This window comes from Fulmarus glacialis, unplaced genomic scaffold, assembly GCF_000690835.1.
Source record: "Fulmarus glacialis isolate BGI_N327 unplaced genomic scaffold, ASM69083v1 scaffold8951, whole genome shotgun sequence".
NCBI lineage: Eukaryota > Metazoa > Chordata > Aves > Procellariiformes > Procellariidae > Fulmarus > Fulmarus glacialis.
In genome coordinates, this window is record NW_009190845.1 from 14,877 (window position 1) to 42,857 (window position 27,981).

Sequence of the window (27,981 nt, forward strand, 5' to 3'; positions counted from 1 at the left end):
CTCATTCATCTGTTCATTCAAGTGTAGCATAACTAAAAATAAAGGTCTCAATGCCCCACCCTCCTCCAATTGCCTTTTTTGAAACTGTGGCCAATACCATGACAGTCACTCAGACTTCCATTTAACCTTCATCTTACACACCTCTATAAAATTCACAACCAGATTAAACTAAACCTTGAGGATTTTTTTTTTTTTTATGATCTGAGTGGTGAGGTCTTCCCAGTTCATCCACTTGGCTACAATTCTTGTTCAGACTCATTATCTTAGGTCTTAATACACTGCTTTCTCCCTAGGGCATATGCATATATTCAAAGATGCACACAAGAGATGCTACTGACATACCAAAGCCAATAATAACTTCCTGTTGTAGCTAAACACAAGGTTACAACTCAAGGGTGACTTTCTTATCACTCCCTACTGCAATAGGCTGTGGCCGCTGTAATAACAGTGTAAATAAAGGAATAGATTCTTACTAGAGTAACTACCATTCGTTCATGGTGCATCACACTGCAGATGCTCATGCCCTTTACATTCAGTCTCTTTGGACAGTCTCTTTGGCGGCTGGAGGCTGTGACCTGTCTTTAGTCATTTGCAGTCTGTGTTAACTGAAGGTTCGGAAAAAGCAGGGACTGGGGTCAGATGTGGTATTCATATTGGACCTCAACACCCACAAAAACACAAAAACAAAGACCACTGAGAAGGCAAGCAATTATTCTCAATGTCTTCTGTAAATTAATTCTTAACTCCTCTTAAATTCTTTTGTTGGCTATACGTAAACCAAAGGGATAGTGGGAGCTAGGAAGCTTAACAGCATTCATCAAAATGAACTGAAATCCTGCCCTTCCAAATATATGCTCTCGTAGAAGCCGCATTCAGTAGTATTTAAACATTTCAGGCAATAGTAGCAGATTGAAGATGCAGACTGACAACTCCACTTGAGCACTGTGGAAAAGAACCTTATGGGTCAGCGAAAGAGGCGCAGTGGCTATTTGTTGTAGTACATCATTGTACATAGTACATCACTACACCATTGATTTTGACAGTCTCGTGAGACAGCCTGGCTCTTTAAAAGAAAGGAAAAGAAATACTCCAAAAAATTTGGTCCTCTTATTATTAAAAAAGTCTGTTTTACTTAAAAGCTCAGTCAATAAAGGATCTCATTTGAATATGACTGTGAGAAACACAGTTAAGCTAAAGCCATTAACATACACAAAAATCACTTTTGTCAACCAAGAAGTCGTGGCATGATGGGTATGATGGGTATGATGACCCCTAACCTACCATCAGCTTTGCCCTCAACATTGTCCAGCACTCATTAAAAGTATAAGCTGTAGCAGTACTGTCATGACTAGATATCAAGCGTCAAGACATAGACAAGGGAATGATGGTGTTTTTCTGCATGCTACAAACTTTTCTTTGCAAAGTAATTACAAAAGGAGACATTGAAAACTCTTCTCTTCTACCCTTTTCAAACCACTCCGTTAACATGCACGAATCTCCCATCATGTGTCGTTCCTTCAGCATAAAAGAAAAAAAAAAAACAAACCTTCTGTATTTATGAACTGAGGTTTAGCAGCAGAAGAGAGCAAATAAGAATAAACGTCTTGCCTACTCTTTTCGTACCTCAAAGGAAACTCATGCATCCACTACAGTCAATGGTCTCCTAAGGTAACATACAGTTGATATCCTATTGCAACATATTCAGGAACTTTTATTTTTATTTATTTATTTTAAAATGAATGCACGTACCACAGTTCCCACAGCACTTCTGCTGACATGGTAAAATGGTTCACAAGGTGCAACTGTCAGAGATTGCCCCAATCCAAACACAATCCAGCTGCTCACAAGCTAATGATAACTCTGTGAAGGTGATTCAGGGAAATAGCTTTTTCATTCTGAAGCTTATCCAGTATCAACAACTGCCTTATATTTTTCAACACAATTCTCTGTGGTAACTGTTTCTCACCTATTTCTCCCTCCAGAATAATAGCCATAGGCTTGAAAAAGTCTCAAAGCAACCAATTCTTGTTTATATTTCCTTATATTCAGCTGCATTTCTGTAACAGGACAACAGGTTATACCAGCCTATGATATATGGCACGACTTTCCATGTCAGCCCTCTGATACTGGTCTTGCCACACTAAGACTTGCAAATGCTCGCTGATGCTGCTGAGCCACACAGGGAAGTATTCTGCAGTGGCTTTATCTTTTAAAAAAAAAAAACAAAACTGTATAGACTCTTGGTAACAACATCACCCCACTACACAGCGAACATAGGCCTATTATCAAAACTGAATTTTCTAATGTCCTGTTTTAATACAGGAACAGAGGCAAAGGCAACTCTCACTATTCTGGGTCGTCCGTCCATCCATCCTCCCCCCCACCCCGACACTGACTGGAGAAAGGGACCAAGGATGGCTCAAGACAATTCTGTTCCTTACAAGTTTGCCAGGGAACACCGACAGCCGAACGACTCATGTGTGATTCATCACTTTCCTGCTCAAAGTATTTTTTTTTTTTGGTAACAACCACAGGCATAACTTAAGTGGGATGCACGACGACCAGCCAGCCAGCAAGTTAAGATCTGGGGCCTCTCAATAGTGCCCCTCACCATAAGAGTAAATTAAATATTAACGTAGTAGAGGACATTGAAAGAAGGGTTAGATTAGGAAACTTCTGAAAGCAAGACCAATATAAAAAAACCCACTGGAATATAATTTATACACAGAAAATGGTTAGATCAAAGTCATCACCTCTGAGTCAGTATACCCCAGCCAGTGAACAAAGCTATACTAGCAAAACTACCCAGGCCGGGAGCTAGAGTACCCTTATGTAGCAAAACAATTATTCCCCTCTCCCCACCATCTTGTATTGTTAAGTTGCACAACAAACTGTACAAGAAAGGAAGCCCCTACAGCTAAATTGACTTACAGCTGAATTGACTGCTTGCAAGTTACAGCTCTCTTCCAACTCTTCCTCCCAAAAATATGCAAAGCTCCTGAAGCAAAAACAGCCTCCCACATTAATCTATAGTTATAGCTGTAATTACATTAGAAGAGATCTATCAATCCAGGAATTTCAATACGCTCTACAAAGAAAACATTTCTAGTGGGAATGCAATGATTCAGTGCGTGGCTTTATGGATAACTGTGGAGAAAAGTCATCTTCCCCCTTGAGCAAAATGAACTGCACTAGTGAAAGTGACAGTTCTGTAATTAACTACGCCAAGAAATTTTACTGGTATGGCTGCTTCTGGCTGGGAATCACATCTCCAGCAAATGCTGAAAAATCTGGACCAGCAAATGCCTGCGGTAGCCAGAAAACTCTGTAAGCACCTTTTCTCTATCAGAAGCACATAAATCAATTCCAGCTCACTGCAGATAATTTTTTTTCAGGAAACCATTTAATTATCCCATCTTTCTTTTTCCCTTTAATCGATTGATGCCAATTCACCATTCAGTGCTAGCACTCCACTTCAATCTTCCTGGTAGAACAGCAGCACCATGTGATAGCTCTCATACACCTGCATCAAGACTAGCAGTGTATTTTTCTGAAAACAGTTTAGAGCTAATTCAGAAACAACTTTCTGTAATATGCACTCAATTTACAAGCCCCCAAAACTACAACAAGAAGCCAGAAAAAGCAATAATGTGTCTATAGAGAAATGTCAGGTCTTCTAGGAAAACTTACTTCAAGATATTTTAAAATACTGAGAAGTATTAAAACTCATCTCAGCTCTGGTATGCTTTGCATGAAAATGAACTGACTCAAACCTCTTTGATTATCCTAAAACACAGTGTGATCATTTTAGCGTGCCATTAATTAGAATATGGCATTCTAGAGAACTTAAAAGCTTTCACTGATATTCTCCCTCCAAACGGATGTGTGAGCCATGTGGCAGTGAAGACACTTAATCAAGTGACCGGAAGTAGCCAGGAGGACAATCGGAGTTAATATAGGCAGAGATATTTTGGGAAATAATGATGCTTTAGCAGGGTCACGTTTGTTTCAGACCCAGAACAAATCAAGCAAAGCAGGTTTGAGTACAAATTGATAAATATGCACGCGAGAGTGCTCTAAACAACTTCTCTTTAACTAGAAAGGAGTTTTCAGACCGAAACAACAGTTTGTCTCCTGCTATAATAAAGAATACAGGGAGGACAGAGTTTGTTATGTTGAATAAAAATGCTTAATTAAGTCTGGTTTCAAAGCTTGCCCCAAGCAAATTGATTTTCTGATCTATATTTCATTGAAATACCAGTACAATACAAGAAGCATCAAGCAACAGCTTGTGTTACCAGCACAAGCGTTCAATTCATTTATTGGAAAGAACCATCAATTTACTGGAAAGACTGTGTTTAATGTTTACTTTCTACCTTTTGTGGTATCTGAAATGCTGTTTAGCAAGGCACATATCATGTCTCCTTCAATGTGGTGAGGATTTAGGATGCGAGCTGACCGCTGGGTCATCTTAAATTGAGCTTCCAGTTCCAGGAAGCTTTTGTCTCCAGAAAGTACAGTGAAAGGAATTTGCTTGGGCAGGTGTGCATCCAGACGACCAGCCTGTATGGAAAAAAATGACAAGTGCTGAACTGCGACCATGTTTTTATCTCGTGGGGTTTGGCTAGCTTTTTGTAAGACAGGTCTTCATAGGAAAGCCTTCTACAGCAACTTACCTCCACTTTTATGATCCGATGCACGTTATACCACTGCGCAAGGTTATTTTTTCACCAGTTTGACACTGCATTTATTCTATACATATGACAATAGATACAGGAAATGGCTACCAGAACAGTACAGATGGAGTATGGAACAAATTCCTAAAAAGCAGCATTTCAGAACCGTTTCCACATAAAACAAGTCATCTGTGCAGAGCATTTTAATCATAAAAAAGTGTAATATAAAAAAGTGTAATGTAACATACAAACACTGTTGCAAAACATGCTTATATCATATAATTAGATTCTCAAGTAGTTTTATCTAACTGATAAAGCACTATATTAAGAACATGAGTCCCCATGGCATCCCAGATTCCTGTCCTTCACCTGCACCTCTCCCAACCCAGCCAAAGCCTGTGGTCTACTGAACAGAGGCACTGCTCTTTGTCAGCCCAACAGGGTCTCTGAAACTGGCACCCATCCAACTCCATCTTAAAGATGGGTCTAGATTTGGGCTACTTGAAGAGAGAGGCTCGAGTTACATTTCTCTCTGAAACAGAAACTGTAAGAATTGTGGTTTTTTATTCTTCATTCCCTAACCAGCCCCTTTCCCCTCCACAACAGACTGATGTCCTATTTGGGCTAACTTTTGTATTCCTACGGAAAGAGAAAAAAGGAGCAAAAAAAAAAAAAGTGTATCACTTCTCAACACACTGTCTCCACTCAATTCAATGACAGATTTATCATTCTTTTTAGGGGACGCAGAAGTCACGTGAAGAGAATCTAATAATCTCATCTGAAATTAGTACTTAACATCAACAGCAGATATCATCTGCCACTCTTCTCTGGGTACAGAAATACAACAATAAAGAAAGCGTGCACTAACTTACATGAACACAGAGAGCAAAGTCTGCTGCTTCTCTTCTGGTACCGCAACGTGGATGAAGAAAGAAACATCCAATCCTCTTAAGATAATTGTAAATTTTGCACTGCACTGGAGGCTTCCAGTTGCTGTATCCTCCTAAACAGTGAAGAAGAAAAATTAAAAAATTAGAAAAAAAAAGAAAAAAAAAAAGCCAAAACCACAGAAATGCCACCATGAATTAAGAATGCAAGAAGGCATTCACATTGACCACTGTGAAAGCTGAAATAAACATATAACCAAAATCCTGAAAGAACCCTTGTTCTTGGGTTAGAAAGCAAAAAGGGAGAGAGTAGCTAGCCTGATCCTACACAAAGACTCTTATTCAATTTTGTATGAATTTTTCTTCTAATCCTGAAAAACTTATCTTCTAGATATGATGAGCATTTAGACACAAGGATGTATTTTTTCCAGTTTTAAGCACAGCTATGGTTAACGTGCAGAAGCAGAGGAGCTCTGGGAACATAGTACAAGCAACAGAAATGCTTCTCTTAGGGAATCCTGTGCTAATGTAATGCCCAAGATTATTTCCAACAGACTCTATAACTGCCTGACACATCACATGTCAGAACTCTTTAAAAAGAGGATCCAAGAACTAAAGCAACAGCCAAAACAAATCTAGAGTCCTGACAAACACTTTGATGCAGTAAAGGATAAGCAAAATGAGGCTACAATTGGGGAAAAATTAAGTGCAGGAATTTTCTCAACAGTATCCTAAAACATGTAGTTACTGGCTGAGAAAACAGCTGGATAATAGAGTCAAGCTGAGTAACAGGTCTGCTACAGATAAAAAGAATACCAGGTTAAAACAGGTTGCAAGAGAAAGGAAAGGAGCAGCAAGTCTCTCAAGAAGACAGGGAAAAACAGAGGAGCTGGCAGTTACTATGACAACATAAAAAGACAAACAAATGGAACGACAGGTTAAAGGGAGTGAATAAGAATTTCATGACATTCCCCATTGCTAAGAAATAATGGATCTGCAACGGGAAGGAAAAAATGTTGCTTTACCTGCCAGATGATAGAGTGGTTGGATGTAAGAAAGGATTTTGAATGGAAAGTGAAAGCAGTCATTGATGGCACTTCATGTGAGGACATGTGAAACTGAGGCTCAAGTAAACAGGCTGCCCACCCCTAGTCTGACAAAGAAGTAGAAGCAATCTTCAGTAGATTTCTCCTGGGTTTTTTTTTTTCCCTTTTCAGCCTAATGGCTACAAGAGCGTATCCAAAAATATCTCAAAGTTCAAAGATTTAGCAACAGCTACACAGAAACGATTTAGGGGTATCTGTCCATGAGAAAAATGGTATTTGCAAGTTGTTCTCATCTGTTGTGACAGCCTTGGTCTCTGCTATTTGGGAAAGACTTGTAATCACCAACCCTGGTCTTTGGCTGCATAAACGTACAACATAAACATTTGACCAGGACAGCTGTATTTACTCTGGCAGAGCTAGACCACAACTGGGTGAAGGACAACTGAATACATAAAAAGAGAAACAATATAGAGCCTGGGCAATACAAAGGAGGAAACTCAAAGCAAAGCTAAGGCTGTATTAGCAATAGGAATAACAGAAATAATGCAAAAGTACCATATAAAAATAATTTTTTTAAAAAATCCAAAATGCTGTTTGGGAAATGCAGAAAAAAAAATCAGAAGAGACAGGGATGTCGCTATATTTTCACAGGCTAAACAAACCAGAATAGCATGCATCAAATAACTCTGTAAGCCATTATCATGAGAGGGCACTGACAACAATAAAGCCTTAGTGTTCCCAGGCTCTGTAACAATATAGTTGACGCTAATAAACTGCTAAAGTGTTCTCTGATATGAATATGGCCCATTTTAATCACCATTAACTCTTTGGCATAGGTTTTTCAGTTCAAGTGCTCCAGGGGCCATTCCCACGAGGCAGCCTGCACACAGCAACCCCATTTGGGAAGAAAGAAATTGAGTGGCACTGACTCGGGCTGTGCTGTGCCAGCAGGTGCCCGTGTTTGGAACATCCCGGGGCACAGTGTCTTAACTAGCACAGAGGTACCTTTGGGTAAGATTATTGTATTAACAGAGGTTTCTAACAATAGATTAGTAACACTAATACTATGGATTATTTCTTTTTCTTAGATATTGTCAGAAATGTCTCTTCTCTGACCTAATACAGTTCAGACATTCTGGGTTCAATCAATTTTCTCTTACTGAATCAAAACAGGGCATTTTAACCTTGGAAAAATAGTAGCAGCACAGAAGACCCTGTCATAACAAACAAGCTTGGGCCAATTAATGACAAACCAGTTTTGAGTAAATTAAATAGAGTAACAAAGTATGACTGAAAGCAAGTGTCTGAATTCAAGTGGGGAAAGTTTGACATAACTGTGAAAAATTATTCTTTACTGAGTAATTCTTTATAAAACCCAGACAGAATAACTTTGGAGTTTAGATGTCAAAACAGGCCCGACATTTCTTCAAGTCAGATTCCTAATAGTTTTTTATTTTTATCTGTAGAAAAAGAAAAATGTTTTTCCAAGGCCAAGTGGATTGAATAACTCTAGAAATAAACAACAAACGTTCAGCAATTAAAAACCACAATCAAACCCCCAATCACAATAGCCTTAGAAGTCAAGGAGTGCAGAGGTGAAGTAAAATTTGACTGTAAGTCAAGCTGGGCAAAGCCTCACAAAAGATAGTAAGAACAAACAATAGGTTGTTCAGCCATATAGAAAAGAAAATATAAATAAATGGAGCAGCCAGGCACCAAGGATGAAACAGAAATCCAGGATGATTAGGTATAATCTAAACCCTCAAAATCAGTATTTTCTGTGGCTTTGTGCACGTATGTGCACGTGCACAAGAATGCTGTTGATGTACAGAGAGGCCAAAGGCTAGGTAATGACAATACAGGTAATGATAGAGAAGGAATGCTCAAGCAGAACACAAAACTCAGGAGCATAACCAGCTTTAACAGAGAAGACCAGAGGATTCGTCCCCAAAAGTCCTAACAACCAGACATTAGACTACAGGTCCAGGAGCACAGCTGACTGTTTGAAGAACTTACACGTTACATTACAGACATACTTGCTGTGCCTTCATCAGCTAACTGGAATACCTATTTCTAAGAGTTAAAAAAAAAAAAGTGATTCAGGCACAACAGGTTTTTCTGTCCAACTTCAGCAGCATGAAAACTCTCAGCTTTCAGGATGTTCTTGATTATCTTTTAAAGGAAGAGATAATCAAGAACATTAAGTAAAGAAGTGCAGTGCAATGGTGTTTACTAAGTGTAAAACACACCTGACAATTCCTACAAGTCTGTTAAGATGATGCCTATGTTTCAGGCAATACATATTTTGAAACTATCCCTTATCTAGACTTTACTGAACTACTCAATGTACCACAGGCAAAATAATTATAAAGGCAGATAAAGAGAAAACCAGTGGAGAAAGCACGAGGTGGACATGCTTCAAGGTGGCCATGGTTCAAGAATAGTCAGGTAAGGAAAAGTATCAAGTTAAAGGGATGCTATTAATAGACTTCGCTAAAACTTTTCTTACAAACCCATAACAATGTGAGTTCCATCAATCACCTTGTTACCACTACTGGTATCTTCCAGATGCGAGATACAGGATGACCAGGGACATCCTTAAGGAGGAAGCCAGACACAGAACAAAATTCAAGTACAAGAATGTAAAATCGTGCCTTTTGGAACTAAAAAGAAAAAGGATATTATGAGAAGGACTTGGGAGTTAGAAAGAAAATAATCTCTGAGTATTATGGCAGTCCTGACAACTATGAAAACTTAGTATGATACAGCCTAAGTAAATTCAGCAGGGAAGCCAGAAAGACTCCTAAACCGTTCAGCAATTCTGGAACAATATTCTACAAGGAATAATAAGAGCAGAGGAGGTTAAGACTGAGTTAGAAAAGTTCAAGAACACTTCTATTACATGGTGAGTGACACTGCGACTTAAGAAGCCCTAGCGGCTGCTTGTTCCTGTTCTTCATTCTCTCAGATTCAAAAAATCTCTGCTCTGTGTAGACTTGTTAATCTTATCTTCTTATTTCCTTCAACGACTCTTTACCTTGAAAGCCCCAGATAAATGTCCCTTGGTTCAGGTTAGCTGGCAGCTGCGTGAATAAGCCTCCCCAGTTGTCCAGATCCACCAACACTATGTGAGTCATGGTACTCAGGTAGTCAAGATCAGGAAGTTCACCATCTTCAGTGGGATAAAAAGGACACATTTAAAGTTCACCTGACTTTCTGGTCAACCAACATATATCAACTTAAGATATGCTTTTGAAAATTCATTTATTTAACTGTTCTATAAGCTAGAAGTTACCTATTTAGTGATTGCATTGTTTTTTAAATCAACTGAAGTAGCATTTAGTAATGCACAAATGAGACATGTGGTATGTGATGGTGTAGAGCTGGATAGTTTTGTGGTAGGCACAGGCAGCTGTTGTCCTGCAGTGAGACATGTTAATAATCTATTTAATATTCAACTGTGCACCCCCTACTATGGTAAGTCTCTGTGACTAATTGCTTACATGCATAAAAGCACATAAAATGTTTAGAGACATACTTTTTGCTGTATACCTAACATAAATGTCAACCTTTTAATCAAAAGCATTATGACACCATGAGTAATTAAAAACATTTCCAATTTTTGAACACAAGGTACACCTTCAGCATTCTTGATGTCATTCTTGGAAGTGACATGAACTTCAAAAAAATATTTGCATGCTCAAGGCAAAAAAACCTAATACCTACTGAAAATATAAATTCTCAGCTGAAATTATTTTTTGGCAAGCTAAGGAAACTGAGAAGATGGTGTTATAATAGGACTGCCCACACAGAAAGCACGACCAGGCTCAAATATACATACAAAGAAGACAAGTTTCCCTTGAATGTGTGGGTATTATACACCACTTTTACATTTCTAGGAGTTAGATCTCTATTTGGGGTCCTTGACTGTCCTCTTCCTTTTAACACCAAATTATGCTCCCAATTAATTTGAAAATTAAATGTTTCAGTCCCAGGGTTCTCACATCTGCCTACTTCTTGTTTTTTTAAAGACTGCATGCATACAGCAATAAATTGTTGAGTCCAAGTTCTGGAAACTCAAATACCGAGAATTGAAAATGCAGCTTTGAGAAATAACGGATTTTAAATTCCGAGCTGATTTACAGACTGGATGTAGGCAAGTGGTATGCTACATACTGTACTGACATTGAAACAGAGTATGTTAAAGACAACACTATTCTTCTAATGTTAAAAAAAAAAATTCTACAAACCTTCACCAGGTTCTTCAGAGTGTGCTGGGTTCTCTTTTTTTTCTTTCTTTCCCTGTATTGGTCCCTGCAGAGGAGACGACTGTGGTCTTTCCTGAGTCTTAGACGGAGATGCTTGAAATTTTAGCTTGTGAGGTTTTCTGTCCACACAAGCCCCACTTGCTGTGAACTTAAATACTGTATTTTCCGATTCTGATGCAAGACTTGATAGATCAGGTTTCTGCAAGAAGCAGTGTTTCGTGTGATAGTGCTGATGTGCGCTCTGAAGATCGTTGAAGTTTTTGTTGCACGCAGCACATCTAACGACATACATCTCTTCCTTACGTTTCACTGACGTGTGACTATTGAGATGACTGTTCAAGTCAGCAAAATTCTGTGCAGTTGCAGAACAGAAGCAGCATCGAAACCATAAGTTTCCTTTTTGCAGCATGGCTTTCTGACAATTCACATAATCGTTCCTCCTGTTTATTCTGGAAACATAAGTTGTCCGGCAACCACAAGTTAAACAGTCTCCTTTTTCTACTGGGAGGAAGTCCTCCTCTTTTTTTATTGATACTTCCATCTGCTCAGGCACAAATGCATAGTCTATGCTATGAATCTCCTTATAATGGATTAGAAATTCTTCTTCTGTGTCAAAGAAGAGATTACCACAAAGGCCACAGAAGTATTTAGTCTGTATCTCCTGGTTATGATGCTCTTGGAAGTGTCGCTGTAGCGTTCCTAATTTCCGAAAGTGATTTCTGCATAAGCCACAGCAATATCTGTGAAATGCATGGCTTTCTAACGACATGCAATGTTGTTTAACGCTTTCCTCAGATTCAAACATCTCCTCACAAATGCGGCATTGCCATTTTCCCAGAATAGGGCTTTTTTCAGGGGAGAGTTCCATAGAACTAGGATTGCAGTCTTTCCTTTCAGCTGCAGAAACGCACGCTGCATCAGAAGCGGATGGCATAGGTTCCTCTTCTAGAGCTTCTTGTTCATAATAGTAACTATGTCCACCATGAAATTCAGTCACGTGTCCCATAATATCCTCTTCTCTGAGAAGATCTACAGAGCATGCTCTGCACCAGAGAAGAAAATTAGTCAAGTGTGCTCCTCCATGGAATCGACTCATATGCAGGCGGATAATGCTTGAATTTTCAGCAAGCTTTCCACACACAGCACACTTGTGACAGATCCTATTTGCTGATAAAATGTGCTTTTCTACTGACTCTTCTGTAAAAAACTTTTGAAGGCATTCACAAAACCAGGCTTTTACTTTGCAAGCACTACCTTGACTTTGGTTTGCCACATGATCTCCATTTTTATCTTTTAAATCACTCTTCCGTTTTGAAGGAGTAGACCCCCTTTCACTGGTAGATTCATTTGAAGTCAAGTGTCTTTTAAGCAGTGGTCTTGACCGATCCACAGTATGGCACAAATGAGACTGATTTTTATTTTTTCCATTGATATGACAGAACATCAAGATGGACTCTTCCATTGTAGTAAGAACTTTAATGTTATGTTGAGTGGTTTGCTTATGCTGGGTGATCTGATTCTTATCAGCAAACAGTTTATCACAGTTTTCACAGTGACCTTTTGTTTTAAATATCTCTGCAACTTGGGAGATGCTCTTCTTTGACAGTGCCACAGGCCCAGAATTACGACAACGTGTTCTAGAATGGATTAAAAAAATAAAGAGGTTATATCATAACCTGAAACATTTTTAAACTTTCAGGTATACTTTGAAATATTACCTAGTAGCTGCAGCAATTAATGTGTGGAAATAGTGTCCTCTGTATACTTTAACTCGCCTAGTAGCTTGCCAACAAAACCATGCAATGCCTACTTAGTCTCTGCACTTTAAAGAGAATTAGGTGCTAATTTCTAAAACTAGTATTTAGATTGATGCTTATGTTGTTACTCGGTACACTTTAGAAATCAAATGCTGCCAACTTAGATATAGTGGAACAGAGATCAAGTTCTGCTGTTCTGTTACAGAAAGTAACAAAAAAGATCAGATATTGATCAGCATTCTATAGTCGATTGTGTGGGGTAAGGCAGGGTAAAAGAGATGGAAAGGGGGCAGTTTTTTGATAGTTTACCCAGAAAGTCAACATCCAGACAGTCCTAGATGCCCAGAAATCCACTAGCACCACTAAGAACATGTCTGCCTATCTGTTATCCATCTATGGATGTTCACGTTACAAAGACCGTTGTCTCTCACAAACCTGAAATGAGCTGTTAATTCCATATGCGAGCGTAGTATCTGGTAGCAGGATATACACTTCACTTGGAAGGGGACCTCTTTGCACAGAGATATCAGAAGGTTCTTTGCATAAGATGGGAAAGGTAGAGGAAGGCCAGCCTTCACTTCATCTATAATATGGAATGGCAGAAAGTGCAACCACACGTTAAAGAGTTCTTTCATAGTATTTCAGCTATCAGATGACATAGTTACAATTGTACTTGTTTGTCACAGGGTTCAGAAAACACGTTACCATATGTCAGATGAGTCACAGTAATTGTGCAATGGAAGCTTTAAGTAAAACTGCATTAATTTTTTCAACTTCTGTAACAATCTCATATCTGAACCTCTTTGCATCTTGCTTTTTCATACTCGGTGACGGACTCTATTTCCCTTTTCCTCCTTCTCTAAGGTCAGGTCAGATGCCTCTCTTAGGAAGGTTCTTATTGACCTTCTTCCCCTCCATCTGTCACCACCTGTCTACTCTTACTGTATTACATACACTTTTGTTTAAAGCCACAGTGTGTTTAAAAAAGAAAGAAGTATGCAATTCATTTAACAAGTTCCCACATACTCTGACCATCTCTCTCTCTGTTTCCCATCCTCAATATTAATTCTCCTTAAATGTTTAGGTGCAGGACTTTCTGTTGTTCCGAGTACATACTCCATGTCTAACTCCAGGTACCAGCAGAATAAAAAATTTTCTATTGAAAAGAGAATGGGAAATGGCTTATGAACTATATATTGCTGTTAGTGTTCTGCATCTTAGGAGGCAAATTCTCTTTGAATTTTCTGTTTAGTAAGATTTGATGATCAGCAGGCAGTAATCTGAGGTTATGCCTTTCAACTAGCTTCACTGCCAGATCTTACAGACCATGCTGATAATATTAATCATGAAGATTTACCAATGCAAAGGAAAAAATGGAGCACTTCCTTTTTTTGTTCTGAGCTAAGTGCTATCCATCTCTAAAGAAGAACACACTATTTTGTGCTTTTAATCTTTTCAAAACAATAGCTCACCAGTAATCTTTTTTAAAACCTATGGCCTGATTCTAAAGGCATCTACAGGCAGTACATTCAGAATTAATAACCTATTTCAGAATAAAAGTACATTAGATTTACAATACATAAGAGAACTCAGAACTGTGCAGCTGATTGTCGCTTCCATGAAGATGGCAGTACTGACTCGACCTGCAGGAAGATTCCTTCTAAGCCTGTCTTTACTGTACACCTTCTGCAGCCACTCTGGGGGAGGGCAGAAGTAGACGATATAGTTATGAAGATAAGAAATAACTATACCAATCCTTTTGGCCATGTAGGCTTATCCTGAAAGCTACACTATCTAAAATATGGCAGCTTCTTAAATAAGAAGTCAACTCCATCTATATCTCATCTGTCTCAGCCGTTCACCTAACATTAAAGTAAATGCTTTAACGCCTATTGCTTACGTCAAAGCTAAAAAGTCAGTACAGCTATGATAGTCATTAACCCTGTTTTCAAGACCATGATCAGATGGATATCTTCTGTAGAATCTAGTAAGTATGGTTCAGGATGTTACCACCTCACAACATAACCAGTATTTTAGCCTTCAGTAGCAATGCGGCCAGTGCAAGGCATTAGACCGGCAGCACTGTTGCAGCTAAGCAGGCTAAATTTGCAATTATATGATGAAGAAACTTCCATAGGTCTTTTCCATCATGAATGCCATGGACACTGACAAGAAAAATAGCCTCCAGCAGACTTCAGACAGTACAGTAAGGGGAAGGAACATCACAGCCAGTGTGACTGGAATTGAAAAAGAAATTTATGTTTTGATCTGAGTTTCTATCAACAGGCTGAATGTAAACTTATTTAGGACAGTAGTTGCACAGAGTCACTGGAGGATGAGAAGCTTAAATGAGAGACCTGACAGCACAGAGATAAAGGAAAGTCTGCTTCTCGTTACAGCAACTGTGATGGAGGAATAATTTCTACACTAAAATATGAATTTCAAAGCATCTCCTCTTACAGAACTGTATTACATTTAAGACCTTAAAAGAAAAATATGAATTCATTAAAAACAAACTTAAAAACCTTAAGCTTTTTTACACAGCAGAAAAATATAAGTAATTTAATATAATAAGGATCAATTATCAGAAGGAATGAAAAGCAGTACACTTAGCAGCAACATACCACTCAATTTAGAAACCTGGAGGAAGTGGTTCTTTCCTGACATATGCTGCAAGCATTCGTCTCTTTTGGTGAAAAGGAGGAAGCAGTTTGGGCATGCAAAACACTGAATATGCTGTGGAGGAAGATCTGTTTTATGTCCGTCATTTTCATTTAGCTGGAAGAGAAAATGATCTAGTTAGGAAAAATATTAACTCAAGAAACCAGTCCCAGTTCTCCTCATGTCCTTCCATTCCTCACTCCCTTCTGTGGTAATATTTTCACTTTTAGGTATTCAACTACCACATTTATGTTTATCTACAGCCTACCCATATGCACTTCAGCTTATGAGACACAAGGGACTGGCCAAACTGCCATTGTCAAACTTAGCTACTCATCCTTACTACGCTGGCAACTTTTCCATTCCCTTCTTGCACCACTGGGAGCAACCACTTTCCCCAGGAACTATGGGCTCCATCAATTCTTAGCTAGTCCCTTTACCCAGACTCTCAGAAAAAGCTCCTTCTGTCACTAAAGCAGCTGTTTTTCCTGATTTGGTTCTTCCCTAATCTTGCTAACCTTCAGCTTCTCAAAATGCTGCTCCTCAGAGCAGCCTGACAGGTCTGTGACTTTTATTGAAGTCAACTCCTTCCACCCCACTTTGCGTTCTACATCAACTTCAGATCTCTGCCTTCAGGGAAAAAATCCTTCAATTTCGCTCCTGACGTTTTTGCTTACTCCTTTCTTATGTCACTCAAAGAATCTTCATTATATGCTTATGCTTTCTTCCACAGCTTTGTTTAGGATTATGTCTCCATTCTTCCACACCAAAATAAACTCATCTTCTTGCCTGCTGCAAGAGCTATTTCCCAAACTTGTCTTTAACTGCTGCTAGAGCCCCTGGACACGCTGCAGGCACACAACTTGGAAGCAATGGAAAAAGAGCAGGGACAAACTATGATGCAATCTTTCAAGCTTGTCAGGTATGACTATGCATCAGGAGTTACTACTACTAGCCAAAAGTAGTCCGATTTTCAGAGTATCTAAAACTTCCCCCGAATTTAACACAGCTTCTGGAGACTAGGTGGGTACACAACAATATTTGTTATTAAAACACTAAACTTTGAAAATGCTATCCATTATCCAATTCAACATCAGACTGCTTAAATAAAACCATGCACCCAGAAGATAACACCTGAGCATCTGTCATTGAACTGAGGTTTTACAGTGTTAAGTTATGAAAAAAAATTATCAAAAAAAAGAAGTTAAAAGAGTGGAGGTAGGGAGGAACAACAACAAAAAAAGCAAATACTATTAGCTTATATTCAAATCAAAACTCAAATGCTACATTACCCTTTTCCCTTCTGTAAGTTAACTAGTGAGTAGCAGCAAATACATCTATCAGAGAGACTGAAAACAGAGAAGAAACAGTTGCATCTGAATCACTCAAGTTTCTTTTCTCATTTTGTTGCCTCTTTTTCCCTATCTCCCTTCCGCTGCTTCTCTTTACCATCACTTATTTCACCCTAACTTCTTGCCTTTATCTTTCATAGTTTTGCAGATGCAAAAAAAGGGAACACCTTTTCGACAAGCACCAATAGAGGAACAAGAGGTTCAAGACAGAATTACAGTTGTGTTGAAAGTATGCTGGAAAATACAACCTAATGGTCAGATCTAATGGGAATACTGTCGGGATACATCAGGTGTTTGAAACACAGCAGGAAAAAAATGAAAATCAGTGCATAATTATACGTCATGAAAACCCTCTACTACATTCAGTCAGGTGAGTTACTTATCCTTATGATCTTGCCTTAGATAAAAGATGATCACTGTACTGCTGAGAGGTTGAAAATCTTTTGCAGCATATCACACAGGCAACAGCATTATTTGGGGGTCCATGCAATGTGACTGTTGGGTCACAAGGAGAATGATCAAACCTGGAGAGGAAGAAATAATTAACAAACTAGTCCCCTCTAAATAGTCAAAATGGTTTTTTAATGGTAAAAATTCTGTCTTTTGAAGCTGTTGGACAAAAGCCTATCAAATCAACCTAAACTCTAAAATTCCTCACTTCCCCTATCACTAACTGTATCAGTTGAAGTATCCTGTACAGAGGTGATTCTCCCTGCAGCTTACCTGTTATAACAACCACTTTGCAGAGGAATCATGCTGTTTTTAAGAGCAGGAGAACTAACAAAGCCTCGATTTCCTAAAGAGGGATTTTTAAAATGTATTTATTTTTATCTCCCTGCACTAGTTCTGGCTGGGATGGAGTTAATTTTCTTCGCTGCAGCTTGTATGGTGCTGTGTTTTGGATTTATGAACAACAGTGTTGATAGCACAGGGATGTTTTAGCTATTGCTGAGCTGTGCTTGCACAGTGTCAAGGCCTTCTCTGTTTTTCAGGCTGCCCTGCCAGCGAGTAGACAAGAGGCTGGGAGGGGACACAGCTGGGACAGCTGACCCTAACTGACCAAAGGGATATTCCATACCATATGACGCCGTGCTCAGCAATAAAAGCTGGGGGAAGGAGGAGGAAGGGGAGATGGAGTGATGACGTTTGTCTTCACAAGTAACCGTTATGTGTGATAAAGCCCTTCCTGCCGATGGGAATTCCTTATTTTGCTTTGCTTGCATGCGCAGCTTTTGCTTTACTTATTAAACTGTTTCTATCTCAGCCCAGAGTTTTCTCACTTTTCTCACTTTTACCCTTCCGATTCTCTTCCCTGTCCCACTGGGGTGAGTGAGCAGCTGTGTGGGGCTGAGCTGCCTACCGGGGTTAACCCACAACACTCCCCCTCAGCTTGTCTCCTTACCATCTTCACGCTGACACATTCACTAGTTAAAAGGCAGTATATGCTGGAATTGACCCCAGACACAGTGAGTGCTGACTAGCTATGATCAGCTATGAACAGATGTCTGGCCTATAGCTCTTGCTCCTCTTTAAAGGGATGTTTTTTTTATCTTACCATCAAGTTGTATACACTAGCTTTTTGCACTTTTTCAAGTTTGGACAAAGAAATAACAGAACTGGAGAAAAGAAATCTTGTTTCTCAAAAAAACCCAGATATTAAAAAATGCTTAACAAGAGGAAGAAATCAATTCTGAATGGAAAAAAAAAAAGCAATCAACAGGAAGTTGTTCCAACGAACAGGAAGTTCATCACATCATCTATATAAAATCTGTAACGTATTACTCTGCTCTCCAAATGGAATTTTGTCACTATACACAGTTTAAAGTAGACTTGATGCTGATGTCCTAAGTTCAAGCATTTTCTTTCGTTATTATTTCTTGCACTGAGCTCTTGCATTATGTCCTTACCTTTGCAGGTGACCTAGGAGAAGATGTCCATTATCAAACTCTCTGTTGCAATGCATGACAGGACAAGATATGGGACTGCTGTTGACTTGCGTCTGACCTGCCCTCTTATAAATACCCCTTTTTCCACTGTTAACTGTGCCTGGTTTGAGACCTGTGTTATAAAACAAAGCACTTAACTAGAATCTGAATCATAGAGGCTTAGGAAAACAAACAAAATAACACACAACCCCTAAAGCATTTAAAAAGCAAGTTATATTGATTCTTAAAAGCAAGCTAACAATGCACTGTAACTCAATCCTACTATGGTAAGTCTGCTCTTTCAGTTGAAGAATCTGTCTCTTCAGTTCCCAGTGGGATTACTTTTCAAACACTTTGACACCCTTCCTCCAGGTAATATTTTAAATTGATTGAACTTCCTGAAGTTATACCTACTTATGTAGACATTTTCCTGAGCAACAGTTCAACAGTAATATTTTTCCTTCTAGCAACTTTGCTTATAAAAGTAGTTAACATTGCCTTAGTGGTTTTTAGACTTTGTATATTAAATTTTCTAAGCACGAAAACATTAGAAGAATAGCTTTTATGGAAATGAGTGTATAAGACCTTTCAAATGCCACACTGTAGCAAAGTTAGTATTGTAAGATTTGGTTACGGGTAAAAGGCACGTGCAAGCTTGATGTCAGTATTACTCAATGCAATTATCATATTTCTGTTCAGCAATGCAGGACTTAGAAAACGTATCACTGAAACTTAGTTTCCTATTCTTACCTGGCATTTTTAACCACTGGTCCACACATAATCTTGCAGCTTCTGTGTCACTGTGTTCCCGAATAAATTCTAGTTCTTGCAACCCGTGAGCATATTGAGAATCAACTTTCTCCTGAAGAGGAAAACATATCAGGCAAGGTGGGGATCAAATTTAAAAAAAAGTAATTCAAGGTTAAGTATGTATACCAAAACTTACATGTGAGTCTCTAAAAACCTAAGGAAATAAAACCTACAAAACCCTAAGAGGGGCAAAAAAAAAAAAAATCTCACAACTTGACTGACTTCTATATAACACAATAAAGATGGAATGTAACAGCAATAAAAAAATAAATTAAAAAAATTTTACTAATTTTTATGTCCTAAATAAAAGCTACAGCTTAGGTCAATTAACTTACTTTTACTGCACCTACTGAAGTTTCTGAAGCATGTACATAACCAAGAAAATGTTTAAGATTATAAGACTATAAAAAGAAACAAATAATAATGAAATTTAAGGAAAAAAAAAGGCAACACAAAATGGTTATTGAAACCAAAGAGTTAATTTATTCCACTGCCGAGGAAAAAAAAAAAAAAAAAAAAAAGGCAGTTTAACTTTGAAGAGAAAATTTAATTCTGCAGATTGCATTACCTGATGAGGAGTGAGGAGCCGCCCAGTAGGAAAATATTCATCATTAACAAAAGGATTTTTTAGCCTTCATTCTCAGACTACTTTAAAAGCTACATAGCTATATCTGACTCCACTTTACACTTGAAAAACTGTATGTGGAGACATTAACAGATTGCCAAATTCTAAGTGGAAGAGACAGGAAAGGGATGTAGGCCCCTGGACTTCAAGGCTACCTTGGATTATATCTAACAGCCTTTTACTCTGTTGTATTACAGTTGCATAGTGTATTGTAGACTATAACAAGCTGTAACTATAATACAATTATGTGACTTTAAAAGCCATTAAGGGTGTTCAGAAAATTAGGCTGGAAAGTCAGCATGTTCCACAAATATTGGATTTGCATTTGTCCCTGTTGAATTTCATGAGATTCTTGTAAGCCCATTCCTTCAAGCTGTCCAGATCCCGCTGATAGCAGCCCTACCCTTAAGCCTATTGACTGCACCTCCCAGTTTGTAATAAAAATAAAAAATCAATGCCTTTCAAATGGCTGCACAATACAATTAATAGGATTCAACATTAAAATTATGCCTTACACATAGAAAATTTTATCCCATTATAAAATATTACCCGATACAGAGATTTAACGTGGCAAACGGCTTCCCAAAAATCTCAGACAAAAGCAGGTAGATAACTAGGTTTGCTGCATGGTGGTTTGTGATAACTGTTATTATTTAACCAGAATAATTGATGTTAAGGTCCCTCTGCTACATATACAAACAAGAGAACAAGTTTTTGCCATTGGCTTGCATGAAGTTAGGGGTTTTCCCCCTCTTAGGAACAGCAATAAGACGAGCAAATTGATCAATTAAAAGCCACTGAAAAGATAAAGTCTGTATTGTGTTTCAAACGATGCCCGAGGCAAAAATCTCAGGTCTGGCTAGTTCCAGGTCTGGCTCAACAATCTTTTTATTTACTTAATAGTGAAAACAAACACACTCGTCACTACAAGGCCTGTATTATGCAATTCTACTGAAAAAAAATACATCCAATACCTTAAAGGCTTTGTTTTTCTCTTCTTTTTGCTGTTTCTCTACTTCAACATGGCGTGCCAGACGATCCAAGGTTGACGCAACTCGTTCTTTCTGATAGTCAATGTGATCTTTATGCCTAGTATTTCTCTATAATTGAAAAGTTAAACTTTTATTTGGTAATTGTTAAGTAACAGGCCTGGGAGTAGGCCAGATACATTTACAGGCTAGAGACTGGACACAATGACTTCTGAGGTCGCTAGCAAAGTGACATTCTTCTTCAACACACTTGCTAAAACCACTGAAAGCCAAATAAAAGTTCCAAGTCCATTTCAAGAAGGCAGAAAATGGCTCTGGAAAAAAATGAACAGTTGGCATTCTTGCCCTCCACTCAACAGTACGTGAAAATCAAAAGACTTTAATATTGGTTTATGTATTTATTACTTGTTAAAAATCCCTCTAACAAGTTTTTTGTGAAGAGTAACTGATGGGAAAAAATACAGGAGGCTAATTATTTTATTCAACCAAGTCGTCCCAAAATACATTACAACATACTCACGTGAACATAAGAACTGCTGTTAGGTTCTTCATCCTCACTGCTGACAAGATCAATGCATTCAAGTACAGGTCTTAAAGGTCCTTCCTGAAAAAAAGTGTTAAAACCACAAATACACAAAAGCATGAAATTGTCCTCCTCAGAGATAAAATGTTGCATTCATTACAGCACATTGTCAGCATTAGCAATACCTGAAGGAGAATTTCACCAAGATTTCAACAGTGTGCATAGCAACTTTTCCACTTAACAGACTAATCCACAAAATCGGTAAAACATGCAAATAAATAAGTATTCACAAATAATTAAAATATCAACTTAACATATAGATATCAACTAGGGAAAAAAAAATCAAATTAAAGTCTTGGCTTGCTTAATAACCTTATATTCTTCACCTTCTCAATCAACTTAGATCTACATTTTTAAAGATACTGAACTTGCGCCATTAATTCCATGGTAATAGGGTAGCAAGCTGTTACCAAGAGAGGAACACTCTTAGATTTCACTAAGCAATGCTAAATGGTTTTTCGGAGTTTGTTTTGGTTTTGTTTGTTTGTTTTTAAAAGACACAAATTAAATTCCAACTCCAAAAATGTGGTGGGTTTACCTTGGCTGGATGCCAGGTGCACACCAAGCTGCTCTATCACTCACCTCCTCAGCAGGATGGGGGGGAGAAAATAAGATGGGAAAAAACTTGTGGGTCAAGATAAAGGCAGTTTAATAAAGCAAAAGCAAAGGCCGCATGCGGAAGCAAAGGAAAACAAAAGATTTATTCTCTACTTCCCATCATCAGTGGCGATATCCAGCCACTTCCTGGGAAGTAGGGCTTCAGTACACGTAGTGGTTGCTCCGGAAGACAAACATTGTAATAATAAATGCCCTCCCTCCCCCTTTCTTTTAGCTTTTATTGCTGAGCAGACATCACATGGTATGGAATATCCCTTTGGTCAGTTTGCGTCAGCTGTCCTGGCTATGTCCCCTCCCAAAATCTTGCCCACCTCCAGCCTACTGGTGAGGGGGGAATTTTGGAGAGACAGACTTGATGCTATGGGAGCACTGCTCAGCAGTAGCCAAAACACTGGTGTGTTATCAACTCCTTTCTAGCTACAAATACAAAGCACAGCACTATGAGGGCTGCTATAGGAAAATTAATTCCATCTCAGCCAGACCCAATACAAAAAGAAATTAAACTCCTTAGGCACTTCAAACATTAAGAAAGTGGGAAATGGTTTTGTACATATTTAATCCCTGAAGGCTACTCCTTTCTGAGCAGATATTCCAGAAGCAGGTTACAAGTGTCTTCTCTGTATCGGAATCACAATGAGGGGGGAGGTCATTTTATTTTAAAAGAAAACACGTTTCACCCATTCACACCACATACTCAAAAGCACAAAGACACATAGTCCAAATAGTCTGTCCAGCATTCGGTTGCAAAGATGCGCATCCAGGAAGCCTGGTCAGGACTCCATGCAGCGACAGGGAGGACAAAGGACCCTGGCTATCAACAAGTACTTAGGTCTTCTCTATCCTTCCTAGCTTGGCAGCTATGTGCTTCTTTTGTATATTTCCAATCTTTTGTCTCTCTCCATGCTGCCCCTCCTCTGTCACTAAAGGTTATTGATTGTTTTTGTTTCCTTAGGATGTCTTAAGGCTCTAGCCTTGTTTTTTGTCTTCTGCAATCATCTTAATGGTTTAAGCCCTGATTTTAATTTGTGTGAATGCTGTCCCTTGCTTTCCTGATCCGAGAATCTTCAGAAACTTCATGTAAATGGTCTGTGACCTCAATGACCTACTAGTCTAGGCAGTATCAACACCAATTGATTTACATGCCTTTGTATGCCTCCTTTTTTTCATTCTGTCTGGTTCTTCCACACACACGCGCATGTGTGTATAACCATTCACTCTCCATTCATACCAATTTTAACATTTCTACTACAAGCTTCTGGTAGATAGCAGAACGTTGGCACAAACATGAAAAAGAAAACGGAGAAGAAAAATTAAAAACAGCAACCTAAACTAAGCACATAGGTCAGAAGTTTTTTAAAGAAGATTTACACAATAACGTCTGGATCTCCATCCACACTCACTGCGACAAGAGTCTTCAGTTTTTAAAGGCAAAAAATGAAGCACTATGTTCACATAACCTGATGTCATGCAAAAAAAACCCCGTATCATGCTACATCATTACCACATGCCAACTAAATAATCAGTATAATGAACACAAAACAGGATGAGTAAGTCTACATACACAAAACGAAAATACTCCTAGTGACCCTAACTCACATCCATGGTCACATGTGTACACATCTGCAGTGAGAGGCAAAGTTAACTAAAATTAACATAAAAAGTTTCCCATCCAAACTCTGAAAGTTATTAGCTAACCTTAAACTAATTAAACCAAAACCAAAGATAGTTTAAGGGGGGGGGGGGGTTTCTTTGAAGTCTGTACATGCAATGCCATCTACATCATATGACAATAGTTTTTGACTGAACTGCAGTATCAGCCATTTGTCTGGCTATATTGCTGGCAGATACCACAGAGCTGTTACATACTTCAAAGGTATTCTTTATTTGTTAGAAAGTTAAGTTTTCCAGGCAGAAGAAGAACTTACGATAGTCAGCAGACTCACTTCTTGAAGAGGTGCAGTACTACATCCACCATTTCTGCTATATATTTGGCAGTGCCCTCAAGATCTTAACCATCAACCAACTAGGGCAGGCTAGGAAGATTTATTGCCTCATAAAAAGTAGCGGCGAGAACAGCAGCATGCAATTCTCTCCTCTGTCCTTACTGCATCTCATTCTTTACATTCTTCCACCTTTCAAGGCTATAAAGCTGTTCAGCTGGCCAGGCATAACCAGTCCTCACTGTCTCACTGGGAAGGAAGAGGGATGAGATCTTGGACAGATGACAAAAGCTTATATGAATCAAGCTGAAGGCCTTCAATTACCCCAAAAGAGTGCTTAACTTTTTATGATTAAATAAATAAAGAGAACATGGTTTTCTAGATGACATCTTACAAAAAAGACCAAAAAAACCCTGAAAACCCCCCAAAAACCCCAAAAATATTATAGATTTGCTTTTGTAGAAACTGACAACCTCTATAAACTTATAAGAAATTAAATCTTCATTAAACAACAGCCATTAGCAAGTAACAGTTCCAAGACACACTCAGACCACCTGACTGTCCAATCAGTTCAATAATGTGTTTTGAAATGTTCAACTCTGTAGCTAACAGCTGTAGCTTCTTCAAATGCAGCGATTTTTCTTATTTCTGGTTACTTACTCCCTAGGTTCAGCAACTAATTAAGAGTTAGGAGACTGACAGCTGAACAGCAGAGTAACTTGCTTTTAAGCCAAGGAAGTTCTAGTGACCAGAACAGTAAATTCAATTTAACACAAGTAATATTACACTTGTTTAAATGTTGTTTGCATACAAGAAGCCTTCTTTTTTCCTTCCGAATTCTGTGCCTCTTACTGCACAATTTTTGTGTACTACTTTTTCGGTTGCATTCCAATTTGAACACAAATGCAACATGGTAATTCTTTAAAATGACTCCTCAAAGATATACACCCTTATTTTCCACAAAAATAAAATGGGGGGGGGGGGACCCTGCCTATATACACTCCTGAATAATAACGCAAGTCCCAAACATGCATTTATTTAGGCTAGTTTGTGTTTCATTGGTTGGTACTTTAATCTTTAGGTGAAGATTAAAAACAAATACGGAAATTAAGAGTGTAAGGACTACAATCCTAGATCTGATCAAGAACTCGTCTGCACTACAAAAGATTATTTTGAGAAATTGTAAGAATTGGGGAAAACAGTATAAACCTATCCTAAGTATATTCACTCAGCAACTGCTTCAGTCAATATATGAGAAACCTGGACTGAAAGCCATCATTAAATGTCACAACACTGCTTCAGATCCATCCCAGCTGAATGCCATTACATAGAAAAGACTCCAAATACTACTTCTGAAGAGACAGTGACTTCAGCCTGAGCTCATCCTGACAGCAGTGCTCCTCTCTGCCAAAAGGTCTTGATACCAAAATGAAAGCGGAAGTTCAAAGCCTCTTTATTCAGTAGCCCAGGATAGAAATCATCCTCATGGACCGAGACTGAGTCTAGGACTACTCTCCCCTTTAAATGTTCAGAAAGGCCTTCTGAGAATTTCATGCAAGCCATAGCTTCAGATGGACTTCCTGTATTTTTAATCTTGATGGGAGAAGTGGTGCCAGGTGAAACATATCCTTTTTCCAGCAACAGAGAGCAGATATTGCTGGTGAACATTCCCAATTAATACTCCAGTACCACATGGAGGTAATGTTCTCAACATCAGGAATTTAGCTTTGTGCTCTGTTGGCTCATCTCCATGCAGGGTGAGTCCCAAAATGAAAGTTAAGAGACCTTTAATTATTTCATTTTTTCCAACTGGTTAAACTAAATAGTAACATAATGCAAAGATAGTGCCAACCCTAAGGAGTCCATCACTGTAGGAGAGTTAAGCAGCCAAGGATCAGTTAGCTTCATCCAACTCTTTGTATCTCCCCACAAGATGAACACCACCAGCTAGAAAGTACCTTGGCATAAAGAGCCTGAGATTACAGAAGAAACAACATGGACAAGCACTCAATGAACAGCTGAAAGTTGTGGCCTCTCTAGCTGACCATACTGGCATACTTGGCACCCAGAAAGCCATCAATGCTCAGTACTAAGATATGCTCAGTCTCCACAGCTTATAAGCAGATCCTTCACATTCAAAAAACCTCAACAAACCCAAACAAAAAACCCCCGTGCTCCACTTCTCAATTACTTCTCTGAACAACCTTCGAAAGCCACTCTTCTCACCAACAGCCATGCCACTAAGCAATAAACTAATGGCTAAATCACAGCTATTTTGGTTATTAGAAGAATTTCTAGGTTTTAATTGATAGCAAATAGTCTTTTGAGTCTCCAGGCAGCTGTGGTGTCTCTGCTGTTATTCATAGCTTTGGTTGAAAGCATTAGCATTAAATCAAAAAAACTGTAATTTCACTATACTATGCAAAATACCAATTGTAACATTTTATATAATCAAATCTGTTTAATTGGTGGCTAGTAAAGATGGAACCTCATATTCATCTCCAAGGACAGTTTCTTCTCAAGGACTTCTGTGAAGCTCATTTTTAGTGCCTCCAGAAGTTTTCTCAAGAAGTCCTAAACTGTGGTCTCACTTTCTTCCCCTCCCCTATTTCAATCAATCTTTGGGTATAATCATGTAAACACACTAATTACCATGGAACAAGCTTACATTAAAATAAATTTTTAAAATCTGACACAAGTTGTACTATTTGTGCTCTCAATCTTTGTCCCAGCAGATTTCCAACTTTAAGACTGCTGAGTAACTGACCAATGTTGTGAACCAATATGCACTTAGAAAGTTTTGATTTCAGTAACCTACCAAATACAAAAATCCAAGTCCTTGGCTGACTTGGGTTGGGAGCAAAAATAGAAGTTCTGCTTCAGAGATGCAACTGAAAGCCAGAGACATAAATACTTGAGTCTGTATATCTAATATTTAACACCTCAGGGGGAAAGGAAACAAAACATTTAAATGGTAACTACCATGTTTCAGTAAATCACTTGATTTTGGTATATCCCAGGGCCAAGTGTTCTTCAGATATCATTTTCATTGGAAAACAATAACAAGGAAAACCAAACACTTTACCTGTTCCTTAAGACCTCTGTAGGAACTCAAAGAACGGCAAATGTTTGTAATGAATCAATTTTTCTAGTATCATTGGTTCCCAAAATAGGCCAGAAGTCCTCTTCAGGTTTGAAATAAAAACAAACATTCATTTGCAAGAAAGTAAGTGGCTGCTCCATCTGTTCCAGGACAGAAAGGGGCTGTATCTTTTGTTATGAAGTGCATAATGTTCCAAAACATTGTAAAAAGGAAAAGCTGCAAAGTATATGAATTACGTTTTTCCTGGATCTCAAATTGAAATCAATTTAGAGGTCATTATTGAATAAGCCAGGGCCTATGGAAGTATGTTTTCCTTTGAATTCAGACTTCTGAAATAAAAATCACCAATAGTGAAGAAAACTTGGCACAAATGTAACATTGCATTAGAAAATGAAGATAATTTTAAAATACATAGATCTTCAATTTTCTAGTTGAGTTTTATTTTGGGTACATAATCTTTATATTTACTTAACAAATGTTTACAGAAAATAAACACAGATATGCTCCTTAATACTGTTTGCCATTGTAAGACAACAGAGGAGTCAGGAAGTATTTAAACACTTTATAAAACTATATATTATTTTGAGGTCCCATGTAGAGTAACAACGGTAAGAAAAGCCCCTGCCTAGGAAAGCCACCAACTTTATCAGGGATAACTTTCTTTTTTTTTTTTTTTTTTCTTTTTTTAAAAAAGAGCTGCATAATGATGAGCCTTATCTTTAAAGAAATTAGTCGGGGGGG

The 27,981-nt window shown here is 38.3% G+C and overlaps 1 protein-coding gene across 1 annotated transcript in view; it reads right to left on the minus strand.

Annotated features, from left to right (window-relative positions):
* ZNF451 (zinc finger protein 451) overlaps window positions 1-27,981 on the minus strand; it is a 38,315-nt gene that overhangs the window by 8,246 nt on the left and 2,088 nt on the right. Inside the window, exons 2-12 of the mRNA XM_009586449.1 lie at window positions 21,517-21,600; window positions 20,982-21,107; window positions 19,323-19,434; window positions 18,555-18,705; window positions 17,045-17,171; window positions 15,259-15,412; window positions 13,070-13,217; window positions 10,860-12,514; window positions 9,647-9,781; window positions 5,549-5,679; window positions 4,377-4,563 (exon numbers count right to left, since the gene is read on the minus strand). Coding sequence (XP_009584744.1) covers window positions 4,377-4,563; window positions 5,549-5,679; window positions 9,647-9,781; window positions 10,860-12,514; window positions 13,070-13,217; window positions 15,259-15,412; window positions 17,045-17,171; window positions 18,555-18,705; window positions 19,323-19,434; window positions 20,982-21,107; window positions 21,517-21,600 — 3,010 coding nt within the window. The remainder of the gene's footprint in view (window positions 1-4,376; window positions 4,564-5,548; window positions 5,680-9,646; window positions 9,782-10,859; window positions 12,515-13,069; window positions 13,218-15,258; window positions 15,413-17,044; window positions 17,172-18,554; window positions 18,706-19,322; window positions 19,435-20,981; window positions 21,108-21,516; window positions 21,601-27,981) is intronic.